Source organism: Copadichromis virginalis, linkage group LG10 (genome assembly GCF_057382275.1).
Source record: "Copadichromis virginalis isolate Kocher_CV1m ecotype Utaka linkage group LG10, C_Virginalis_male_GT1.1, whole genome shotgun sequence".
Lineage (NCBI taxonomy): Eukaryota > Metazoa > Chordata > Actinopteri > Cichliformes > Cichlidae > Copadichromis > Copadichromis virginalis.
In genome coordinates this window covers 855,357-868,147 of record NC_140627.1, presented here as the reverse complement: position 1 = coordinate 868,147, position 12,791 = coordinate 855,357, and the positions used below count along the sequence as shown (strand labels likewise).

General features: G+C 43.4%; 1 protein-coding gene across 1 annotated transcript in view; it reads left to right on the top strand.

Moving 5' to 3' along the window:
• sim2 (SIM bHLH transcription factor 2) overlaps nucleotides 1–12,791 on the top strand; it is a 61,329-nt gene that overhangs the window by 33,940 nt on the left and 14,598 nt on the right. Inside the window, exons 3-5 of the mRNA XM_085469345.1 lie at nucleotides 3,396–3,485; nucleotides 3,726–3,834; nucleotides 11,789–11,874. Of these exons, the coding sequence (XP_085325471.1) occupies nucleotides 3,396–3,485; nucleotides 3,726–3,834; nucleotides 11,789–11,874 (285 nt within the window). The remainder of the gene's footprint in view (nucleotides 1–3,395; nucleotides 3,486–3,725; nucleotides 3,835–11,788; nucleotides 11,875–12,791) is intronic.

Sequence of the window (12,791 nt, the reverse complement as noted above, 5' to 3'; positions counted from 1 at the left end):
GGAAGGAGACATCAGAGGATGCGGGGGAGGGTTTGGTGGTCCTGTAGTGTGTGATGGGCTGGAGTCCTTGCCACATGCGTCGGGGTTGTAGTTGGAGAAGTGTTCTTCTACCTTCTTTTTGTAATGGTGTTTGGCTTTTTTGATGCCCTTCTTTAGATTAGCCCTGGCTGTGCTGTAGGCGTGTGCATCTCCTGACCTAAAGGCAGTGTTGCGGGCCTTCAGGAGGAGACGAACATCCCGGTTCATCCAAGGCTTCTGGTTGGGGTACATGGTGATCCGTTTCTGGGTGGTGACACTGTCTGTGGTTTCGGAGATGTAATCCAGTACAGATGAGGCATACTGGTCCAGGTCTGTGTGCGTGAACATATTCCAGTCTGTGTTTTTAAATCTGTCCTGGAGCACTGCGTCTGTCCCCTCTGGCCACACTTTAATTGTCCTCACAGCAGGTTTCACACGTTGGATGAGTGGTGAATACCTAGGTGTGAGGAACAGGGAGAGATGGTCCGATTGTCCAATGTGGGGGAGGGGTGTGGCTTTGTAGGCTCCAGCCAGGTTTATTACTGAGCAAATGAATGATGATGACGACATATACAGACAGCGGTGTAAGCTCTATGTGCAGGCAAATACTATTGCTCGCAAATTCAGCTTTTGTTCACTTCCAGTTAAAGTGGCTTTGTTTAAAGCGTATTGCACACCGCTATATACTGCCCCCTTGTGGTCATCCTACAAACAATGTAGCATGCAGAAGCTGCATGTTGCATAAAATGATGCGATGAGAATCCTTTGCAGGTTACCTAGAAGGGGTAGTGCCAGCCAGATGTTTGTAGCTGTGGGTGTTTGGACTTTTAAAACACTTTTAAGAAAGTTAATGTTCAATTTTAGAGAATGACTGGATGGCTCTAGTAACAGTATAATTTTAGCGCTCACAGATCCGACAGTGAGTGGTTCCCATTACTCATCCAGTCTGAGAAAGCACTGGTTGAAGTGTTTGTGTATTTATTGATTTCTTTTAAGTAATTGTGTTTTATGTATATTATGGTTTTATATTTTTACAAATGCTTTATATGTTTATATGTATATACATATATATATTTTTAAGGTTTATACCTTGTGTTTTATTTTATGGGGGGGGGGGGGTGTTTCTGTCTTGTTCTTATGGACATGAAGTCTGCCAATAAAGATTGATTGATTGATTGATTGATTGATTGATTGATTGATTGACCTCACTACAAAATATTCCAAAGGTAACTGTTAAAAAGGTGAAAAAGATTGGGAATGATAGCAACTCAGTTTGGTGGAGGGGGATTTTGCTGTGGCGTTGTTTTTCAGAAGCCAGGCACGGCCCCATAGTTCCACTGGAAGAAACTCTCAGTGCTGCAAAATACCCACCAAAAGACATTTGGCAGAGTGGAGACTGCAAGCCAGGCTTTCTCAACCATTTAAAAAAAAGGAGTTTATTGAACCATCAGAAAAAATGTCTTTTAAAAAATTAATTACATTTTAATTTCCATGCATGACTTTTAATTTTGGCATATTTATTACATGTGGCATTTTGCTTAAAAATGTGCAATTTATTGAGGTTTTTCAGGGGGGGAAAGGATCACATTAATGATGTTGAAGTCTCAAAAACTCACAAAAAACCCTGTATGTAACAAATATGACACACTAGGCGTTAAGGTGCTAAACCTTGTGGAAAGCCTTCTCGGAAGAGTTGAAGCTGTTATAGCTGCAAAGGGTGGACTGACATTATACTCAACCCCATGGATTAAGAATAGGATCCCACTCAAGTTAATTTGCATATGAAAGGCAAACGATGGAATAAGTTTGGCAATATAGTGTACGATTACAAATTCAAACATCAATCTTCAGTCTACCATGATCTGCTGCCATACACACTTACACATAAATTATGTTCAAACATGGTGTTAGTTATGCAGACTGTGGTTATCACATAAGTCCAACAAAAGAGTTTAACCCCTCTCCAGTAGACCTCCAGTTGTGCATTGAGCTCGACATCTCTGTGCTCTTCTTGCGCTTTACTTAGGACCAGTTTGTCTTGGGAGACCCTACCAGGGGCTCCAGACAACATAGCCCCTATAGGCACACAAACCTCTCCATCATGATAAGGTGGTGATTCATGGATGGGTGCGAAATACTAATTTGATCATGAAGTCACATTTTGTGGTATATGGTAGTTATTTGTACAGCCAGAGCTTTTGTGCAGGCAAGACCCAGAGTTGTACTGACACGTGATAACCCAACTGATTCAATTCAAATCTGTCATGAGAAGCTGTGTGTGGGAGGGAGGATAGGACCCAAAATGCAGGACCCAGAAGTGGGACTAAACTTGTCATCAGCTTTATTGCCAGAATTGCAGAATGCTATTACTATTTATTTAAATTATTTCTTTCAGATTGGTGCAGCGGCTGCAGTGATGCAGACGTTGTACCGGTCCATCATGGTGTAGAGAGCTGAGTGTAAAAGCGAAGCTGTCAATTTACTGGTCGATCTACTTCCCTACCCTCACCTATGGTAATGAGCTGTGGGTAATGACCGAAAATACAAGCAGCAGAAATGGGCTTCCTCCGAAGGGTGGCTGGCCTCTCCCTTAGAGATAGAGTGGAAAATTCAGCCATCCGGGAGGGGCTCAGAGTAGAGCGGCTGCTCCTCCACATCGAAAGGAGCCAGTTGAGGTGGTTTGGGCATCTGATAAGCCTCCTGGGCGCCTCCTATGTGAGGTGCTCCAGGCATGTCCCACCGGGAGGAGGCCCTGGGGCAGACCCAGGACACGCTGGAGAGATTATATCTTTCGGGTGGCCTGGGAATGCCTTGGTGTTCCCCCAGATAAGCTGGAGGAGGTGGCCGGGGAGAGGGAGGTCTGGTCTTCTCTTATTAGGCTGCTGCCCCTGTACCCCGGCCCCGGATAAGCGGAAGAAGATGGATGGATGGATACTTTCTCTCCAAATTATTTTTCTGAGTTAACTTCAGCTTCCTCCAAACCATCAACAGATCTCTTAGACTGTATTGTTACAAGACTGCTCAAAGAAGCCCTACCATTAATTTATTCATCAATCTTAAATATGAAAAATTTCTTTCAGTTAATGAACTTTATGTTGGCAGTAATTATAATCACTTTAAAAGCCATCACTTGACCCAACTGTCTTGGCTAATTATAGGCCAATCTCCAACCCTCCTTTTAGCTGTAAACACCTAACTGATCATCCACAGAGGAATTTATTTATTTCAAGAGTTTCAGTCCGGCTTCAGATTTTCTTATGGACTATAACAGCAGACCCATATCTATGCATGTCCTACTAGACCTCAGGGCAGGTCTAGTAGTTATCGTCAACATAACTTGTTGTTAATAGTACCTTCATTGTTGCTCTCTCCCTCAGACTCTAGATGGGTTTGTTTTTGTTGTTGCATCAGATGGAAAAATCATGTACATATCAGAAACGGCATCAGTGCACCTTGGTCTGTCACAGGTAAGACAATCCACCTCAGCACTCTCTCATGTGGACTAGTATACCCAGGAATAAGTTTAGATTTTCTGAACCAAACAATCTGGAGAAAAATGTATAAGTAACATAGAAGCATGTGTCATGTAACAACTGAGTTTTCAACACACTTCAGACATGGCATAAATAGAACACTCTTTTGTTTCTATATGAATTTAATGCATTTGTGCAACTAATCACTAAATGTTCCAAATGTGTGTGCCACAGGTGGAGCTAACAGGAAACAGTATATTTGAGTACATCCACCCATCAGACCATGATGAGATGACAGCAGTGCTGAGTCTCCGCCAGGCCCCACAGCAACATTTCTTGCCAGGTACTTAAAGACCTTATTTCTCCATTGTGTGCCACACAGTGGTAGTTGATATTTTATTCTTGAAGTGAATTAACTGTTTGTTCTTCGATGCTGTCCATGCCTGGCTGCTCCTCTTGTCTCTCCTCCGGTTGCGGTGTGCTACTGAAGTATGGGATGCATGATTAGAACCGTCTGTGTTGGCCAGCCTCCCTTGGCACCATCTGTAACACCCCTCCTACTACAATGATGTTATGATGTGATATACATACAAAAGATATTTTAAAAATTTATAATATATGCCCATGTTTGCAGAGGTCATTGATTGATTGATTGACTGATTGATTGAATCTTTATTTTGAACATGTTGAAAAAGTACAACAACATAGAATTTGAAAACAACAACATAGAATTAAGAAAATGTGCCCCATGTTCGGATTGTGTGTACAAGCCAACTCTGCCTCCTGTGAAAGGAAATCAGCTACAACTACCTGAGTCCCCAGCCTATGGACCACCTTGAATTTAAAAGGCTGAAGTTTCAAAATCCACTGGGTGATCTGGGTGTTGGCATCTCTCATGCAACAGAGCCACTGCAGTGGGGTACAATCCAGCAGAGGGTGAATGGGCATCTCAGGAGGTAATAACAAAGAGAGTGTGCTGCCCACCAGATTGCCAAGCCCTCTTTTTCAACAGTACTATACCAGGTTTCTAGTTCTGACAGTTTCCAGCTGATGTACACAACTGGGCAGTTGACCGCCCCTTATCTGCTGACGGCAGGCCTCTGCTTTAGGTGTTAGTCTGCAGGATAAAAGAGAGGGAAAGGTTTGGTGTGTGGAGCAGTGGTTCCCCACAGAGAGCCTTCTTCACCTTCAAGAAAGGCATTTTGCACTGCTCCATCCACTGGACCAGGTCTGGGGTAACCTTTCAGATGAAGTCAGTCAAGGGCCTTGTTGGCATCGCAAAGTTCAGAACAAACCACCAGGAATTGCCAGCCAGCCAGCCCTAATAGGGCTGAAATAGTGGAATAGGTGAATTTAGTACCTCCAGCCCCAACTCATCTCAATTATTTAGCACACTCGCCACATTGGGGTGATATATTTGTGTGGCAGCTCCTCTGTCTTACTGCACCAACTTGTGGTCAACATCCACTTGCCATGTGACCAAATCTTAGAAATATGGTATCTAACCAGATTCTTACTCTGGATGGCATTACTTTGGCCTCCAGTAACGCGGTGAGGAACCTTGGAGTCATTTTTGACCAGGACATGTCCTTCAACGCACATATTAAACAAATATGTAAGAATGCTTTCTTCCATTTGTGCAACATCTCTAAAATTAGAAATATCCTGTCTCAGAGTGACGCTGAAAAACTAGTTCATGCATTTATTACTTCCAGGCTGGACTACTGTAATTCATTATTATCAGGAAGTCTTAAAAACTCGCTGAAAAGCCTTCAGCTAATCCAAAATGCTGCAGCAAGAGTCCTGACAGGGACTAGAAAGAGAGAGTATATTTCGCCTGTTTTGGCTTCCCTTCATTGGCTTCCTGTTAAATCCAGAATTGAATTCAAAATCCTGCTCCTCACATACAAGGTCTTAAATAATCAGACCCCATCTTATCTTAATGACCTTGTAGTACCATATCACCCTAGAGCACTTTGCTCTCACACTGCAGGCCTACTTGTGGTTCCTAGAGTATTTAAAAGTAGAATGGGAGGCAGAGCCTTCAGTTTTCAGGCCCCTCTTCTGTGGAACCAGCTTCCAGTTTGGATTCGGGAGACAGACACTATCTCTACTTTCAAGATCAGGCTTCAAACTTTCCTTTTTGCTAAAGCATATAGTTAGGGCTGGACCAGGTGACCCTGAATCCTCCCTTAGCTATGCTGCAATAGACGTAGGCTGCCGGGGATTCCCATGATGCATTGAGTTTTTCCTTTCCAGTCACCTTTTTCACTCACTATGTATTAACAGACCTCTCTGCATTGAATCATATCTGTTATTAACCTCTGTCTCTCTTCCACAGCATGTCTTTCATCCTGTTTTCCTTCTCTCACCCCAACCGGTCGCAGCAGATGGCCCCGCCCCTCCCCGAGGAGGTTTCTCCCTGTTAAAAGGGAGTTTTTCCTTCCCACTGTCGCCAAAGTGCTTGCTCATAGGGGGTCATATGATTGTTGGATTTTTCTCTGTACCTATGAAGTGCCTCGAGGCGACTTTTGTTGTGATTTGGCGCTATATAAATAAAATTGAATTAAATTGAATTGAATTTAGTAGACAAAGGTGAATGGCTTAAACATGAATTGAGCTGCAGTTTGGGGAAGGCCTCGGAGGGGACTGGCCGCGGCTCCTGGGCATGGCAGATCCCCAAAGAAGGCATCCCCTAAAAGCAGTAATAACTGTGCTTTACAAAGGTCAAAGACCTCTGCAGTAATATAACTGGTAGTCAGGCTAGCGAAGATAAGTAGCCCATGGCCTCAATAAGGTGGTGGAGGATTCCATAGAGTGGAGCGGATGAGCTCGAAAAATTAGGAAGAAATTGCAGGAGAAGAGATCAAAGGAATTTCAAAATTACGAAAGACCTTGATAGATGATTAAGGGGAACCCTTCATCATGTAGCAACATGACTTGACTCGGAACTGAAGCTCTAACAGTGATGTATGCTGGGATTTTGAGACTTGAAGTAATGGCTTGAGGGGTCATAAACGCTTAAGTGAGCTTGTCTTGGGGCAGAAGATGGAGAGGGGATGCCTGGCTGGTTAATTTGCTTTGGGTAAGGTAGCAATAACTACTGTGCCGATTTCAAAAGGGACGCCTTGAGGAATTATGCATATGGTGGAGTTCAGATCTCTTAAAAGGAGCAATAGAGGACAGAACCCGGCATCCCGGTGCCACAAGGGTTTGCTGCTGCATTCTGCACAGGAGGGAACAAAACGGAGAAACTGTCATCCTGGTGTGAGGAATGTTTACTGCTGTGTTTGCAAATGACTGATATGGTGAAGGAGACTGGGCACCCGGTGCCAGGAATGTGCACTGTTAGATTTTGTGAAAGATTGATAGATGCAGGGAAGCTGGCATCCCAGAAAGGAAAGCTTGCTGCTACATTTGTGACAGAGGGATAGAGTGAAGAGAAACTGGCATCCCGGAGCCAGAAAATGTTGCTACTTCTAATTGCAAAGGGGGGACAGTAGAGCAAAAAACTGGTATGAGAACTTGGCATCCTGGTATCAGGAAGTTTTTTGTTTTTGTTTTGTGCAAACGACAGATGGCAGACAACTGACATCCTGAAGGCAGAAGGGTTCCCTGCTGCTTTTTGCAGTGATAGCTGCAGAGAAGCTTATTGCTGCATATGAGGGACAGAGAAAGAGAACCTGGCATCCCGGTGCCAAAAGCTTGCTGCTGCATTTGCAAATACGTGAAGAGAACCAGACATCCTGATGTCAAAAGCATTCTGCTTTGTTTGCAAAGGAGGGATAGAGAAAGAGAACCTGGCATCCTAGTGCTATAAAGCATGCTGCTGCATTTTGTGAATGATGGATATAGAAAGAAGCTGGCATCCCAGTGCTAAAAGGGTTCGGTGCTGCTTTTTGCAATTATAGAGGTTCAAGGTTCAAGGTTCTTTATTATTTGTCACATGCATAGTTATACAAGTATAACACACAGTGAAATGTAGCCTGACACGCTCCTCGACATGTGCAAAAATTGGGGGGGGGGGGGGGGGGTGTAGAGGAAGAACATTATATATATATATATATACACACATATAGTATATGTACTGGGTGAATGTGCAGTAGTAGCAGCAAGCAGGTGAATTCTGTACATTAATATGAATAGATATCTGACTATTTTACAGGATAGACAATATAAACATATTTAAAATTAAAGGAATTGAAATGTACATTGTGCCTTGGTTTAGTGTCTGGAAGAGTCCTGTCTCAGTCAATTATAGATGATGTGAGAGGGCGGGTGTGTGTGTTTAGGGCACGGATGGCTTGGGGATAGAAGCTCCTCTTGAGTCTCTCTGTCCTTGCCCGGAAGATGCGGAACCTTCTACCAGATTGCAGAAGTTGGAACAGTTTGTTGCCAGGATGGGACGGGTCCTTCAGTATCTGCGCTGCTCTAGTCCGGCATCTCCTGGTGTAGGTGTCCTGAAGCGGGGGGAGAGCAGATGCAGAGAAACTGGCAACTCGTTGGGAGAGGAGCTTGCTGCTGCGCTTGCGAATGAGGGAAGAGAACCTGGCATTCTGGTGCCAAAAAGCATGCTGCATTTCCCAAAGGAGGGATAGAGAGAAGGGGAACTGGTAACCCGGTGCCTTTTTTTTTTTTTTTTAAACATCTGTGCAGAGAAAGTGGCAGCTCTGTGGTAGGAAGTTTGCTGCTGCAGTTTACGAATGATGGATATAGAAAGAACCTGGCATCCCAGTGCCAGAAGGGTTCACTGTAATGAACCCTTCTGGCACTGGGATGCCAGGTTCTTTCTTTATCTATCATTCTCAAATGCAGCAGCAAGCTTTTCTACCAATGAGTTGCCAGTTTCTCTGTATCTGTATGATGTCTACTGTCATTTCTTCTCTTTATTGAGCAATTCATTCAGGACAGTGTAGCCACTGTCAGGAATGAAATGTACATAATAGCTTAGCATCATTGTTCAGGTAACAATGAGTGTATGGTAGTTCAAAAAGCACTTGGTCCATAGCCTTTTGAAATAAGCCTGGTGATGATGTTATCCCAAAGGGGAAACAATTAAAGCAGAATAGCTCTTTTTGAGTAATAATAATAATAATAATGGATTGCATTTATATAGCGCTTTTCGAGAACCTCAAAGCACTGTAAACTGTCAACTGCTTCTTTGAATTCTCTTCTACATCAATCTATAGTTAGGCATTTGATAAGTCTAACTTACTGCAAGGGATGCAAACAGGTCCTCAATGTGTGGAACTGGGTACTTATCCATGCAGAGCTGTGTGTTGAGAGTGGCCTTGAACTCTCCATACAGTCTCACTGTGCCACCAGGTCAGCAGAGGGCAGCACAGTTGGCTTTAGGGACAAACCATGGACGATGTCCACTGTGATTCTTAGATACCATGGACAGTTCTCACACAGAGTCCCTGTAACAACTACTCCTGCACCTATGAGTTTGTGAGGTCTCAGAATTTTGAATTATCTGGATGACTGGCTGGTCTGTGCAGTCTCAGAACAATAGTCTTGCAGCCATGTAGTTGTGCTCTTAGAACATGTCCAGCCTGTGGGTTGGCTTCTGAACTACCAAAAGAGCAAGCTCCACCCATCCCAGGTCACAACTTTTCTAGGTATGACTCTGGACTCCAACAGGGCCACTCAGACATTGGCTCGCCCTCTTCAGGCTACACTTTTGGGTCAGCTGGGGAATGCTCTTTGCCTCATGGGCCTCATGGCATGTTCAGCAATGCCTTCTGAGTTTGGGCCTTTGCCCACAGCAGTCTCATCAGGCAGGGACTTTGGTGCCACAGAGGCTCCACTGAGCTCTCCACTTTTGAAGGTACTCTCAAATTAGAGCAGGGTTATGTGTTGGATATAAATGTGTTGGAGCTAATGGCTCTGTTCCTTGCACTCCAGCAGTTCCTGCTAAGACTGGGAGGCTATCATGTCATCATCAGTACAGACAGCACAGTAACTACAGTCACAGCAGCCTACATCAACAGGAAGGGGGCCTAGACTCTAACATCCTCTGCAAGCTGGCAACCAGGTTGTGACAAGCCAGCTCCTGGTTTGAAGGAAACTCCTGTCTTAGGTGAATGGAACACTATTCTCCCCTTTCCCACAGACTGATGTGTGGCCCCTGAGGAAAAGGCTCCTTGCCTTGTGGCTACCAGAACTGGTGGTACAAACTATGCAAGAGTCTATGCAAGAACCCACTAGGACTGCCTACTTGTATCACTGGGGACTGTTTGGCTCCTGATGCATGGCCCACCAGATGGCCAACCATGAGGCTACAGTGGAGATCATCCTGCAGTTCTTGCAATCCTAACTGGAGGCGTGCAAATCAGCAGTTACCCTGCGAGGTATTGTGGCATTGATCAAGACAGATTATATTGGTCACTCACCTCCAGCTGAGTGACCAATATGATCACTCATCCGGAGTGAATCAGAGGTGATTCATTTCCACTCAGTGGTAATGAATCAGCTCCCAGTTTTAAAAGGTACCCAGAGGGCGACAATTCACCAGTCTAGATCCCCACTTCCCCTATGGGATTTGGATTCAGACCTTTGTGCACTTCACCAACCTGCCTTCAAGCCTCAAGGATGCTGATTTGAACTGAATTTCCCTCAAAACAGCTGTTCTGATAGACATAACATTTTCCAGAAGGATTAGTGATTAGTCCATAAAGACTGTTGCAGGTTTTTACTGGAAGCAGCAGGGTTTATCCTCCGTACCAACCCTACAGGCCAACTCAGGACAGAAGACAGCCTGTGCCAGGCTGCTCTGTGCTCTGTCTGAGTCTTGACAGAGTATATTAGGTGCACTCAGACCATTAGGAAGACTGATCAGCTTTTTACCTGTTTTAACTTTGGAGTCCTGGTAGACGCTTGTCAAAGGCCAGACTGTCTCACTGGGTTGTAGATATCATGCAGCAGGCATATATATTTTCGGGTACTTCCTTCCCATTCATTTCCCATGCATATGGAATATGTAAAAGAATAGATATAGTCTCTTACTCAGAGAACCAAAGTTACAATGTAACCATACAATTCACAAAGAGCTATTAGCTATTAACTTGGTATATCTCAGCATGCTGTGTCATATATCCTAAAACAATGAGATAACTGGACAAGTAGAAGACAAAACAAAAGTGTACAGGAGATGAAAATGGGTCAAATTTCTGTCTTTATGAAACAGAAAAAAATCCAGTGAAGACTTGACATGCGACCTGAGATATGTATCTGCCCCTTCACTTGATCCATCTACTATTTGTTGAAGTCGCACCAGAAATAATCTCAGTGCAAGTCTGGCTGTCAAGAAGCCATTCTTAACCCTCTCAGGCTCAAATTAAACTTTTTGTTGCTAATGCACAACCAAGTCCTGCAGTGGTACTTCTGAGTAAAAAAAAAACCCTCATAAAATATGTATGTGGGGTAATCAAGTTGTTAGTTTTTACTTTTGCAAATCGGCAACGCCTGCCTTGAGAGGGTTAAGGAAGGGAAGCAAGGGAAATACCTGAAGTATGCCAAATTACACAAGCGATGGACTGAAAATCTGTGGCAACAAATCTTACAGAGTAATGAGTCTACATTTGAAATTTCTAGTTCAAATCATTGTCAGAATCTACAGAGGACAAAGGAAAATAAGTAAAACAGTGATTATCTGCAGCCATTTGTAAACACGGTGGGGACTCAGTCATGGTTTTGGGGGTACAGCAAGTGGTGTTAAGGATCTTGTTATAGTTAATGGTATTATGAACACAAAAGATACACCAAATGCTTGAATTTAGATCCACAATGCAATTCAATACCTTCTGGAAAGCACCTGATTGGCAAGAGGTTTATTTTTTAGCATGAAAATGATTCCAGAAATCTTGCCAATACAGTAAAAGCATACATGGAAAGAAAAAGACAACGAAAGACCACCAGCTATGGATTGGCCTCTCCAGATCCCGGACTTCAGTATTACTGAAGCAGTGTGATCGAGAATGGAACACAAAGTAGCCACCATCCACCAGCTTTGGATGTCTTTCCACAAACCTGCAAGCCTGGACACTATTCCTGTAAACTGCTTAAAGACAAAGAAAGCTTTCGTAAGAGCATTCCACCCCCACCCCAATTTTTTACTGTACTGTACTCCTAAGAAACTCTTGTCCCAGAGCTTTTGGACAGGATTATGGTAAGGTTGTGCAGTGGCAACCGGGTGAGAAATGGAAGTTGTTGAAGAAGTGTTAAAAATGGAACATAATATAAATAATATAACATGCGTAATGCCTCTGAACTATTTTTTGTCTGTTTCTTGACAGAGTATGAAATTGAGCGGTCCTTCTTCTTGAGGATGAAGTGTGTTCTTGCCAAACGAAATGCAGGGCTGACATGTGGAGGATATAAGGTATGTAAAGCCAGTGGATGACAAATCTGCCAACAAGGACACCAAAGTTCAGTGGGTGCGTTTGTTTCTAATTTCTTCCTATCTTGGTTCCTTTGTGACATGAAAATAATTTTCCCTTTTCCTATTGATGATTTTCCAGTCCTTTTTTTAGCATTTTTTTTTTTTAACGAAAAACAAAGACCCCCGTCCTTTGTAATAGATTTACTGATTGACTAACTGACTTGGATGTTCATGGTGTTTTGAATACAGTTCAGTGTATAGATTGTTCACAGACACACCGCACACATTGTGTGTTTGTGTCTTTAATGCTTGGATGAAAACCCATGTCCGCATGTACATCAATAAATGCTCTGTCTAGTCCCTTGAGATACTCTGTCAGGTTTTTACTCCAGCTGCCTTCATTGGCTTTTTGTTTGTGGGTCTCTCTGCCTTCAGTTTCATCTGAACTTATTGAAAGCAATGCTCTTTTTGCTTGAAATCAGATGACTTACTTTCCATTAACATATATTCAATTTTCTTGCCTTGCAAAACTCTTGGATTGCTTTTGTAGTATGCTATAGCACACAAGCTCCAGGGAACTTTAAAGCACACTTTTTGTCCTATTTTGTCTCTATGAGCAAGCACCTGGTAACAGTAGGAATGAAAACCTCAATTTTAACAGGAAGAGGCCTCCAGTAGAACCAGGCTTAGGGAGGCAGCCATCTACCAGTTGGAGGCGAGGGGAGGGAGACTGGACAAAAGACATGCTGCAGAAAAGAGCCAGATTAATGATACTGAATTATTAAATGCAGTGTGATGTATAAATACATAGTGAGTGAAAAAGGTGAGTGAATACGAAACATGCATAACTAAGGGAGGATTCAGGGTCACCTGGTCCAGCCCTAACTATATGCTTTAGCAAAGAGGAAAGTTTGAAG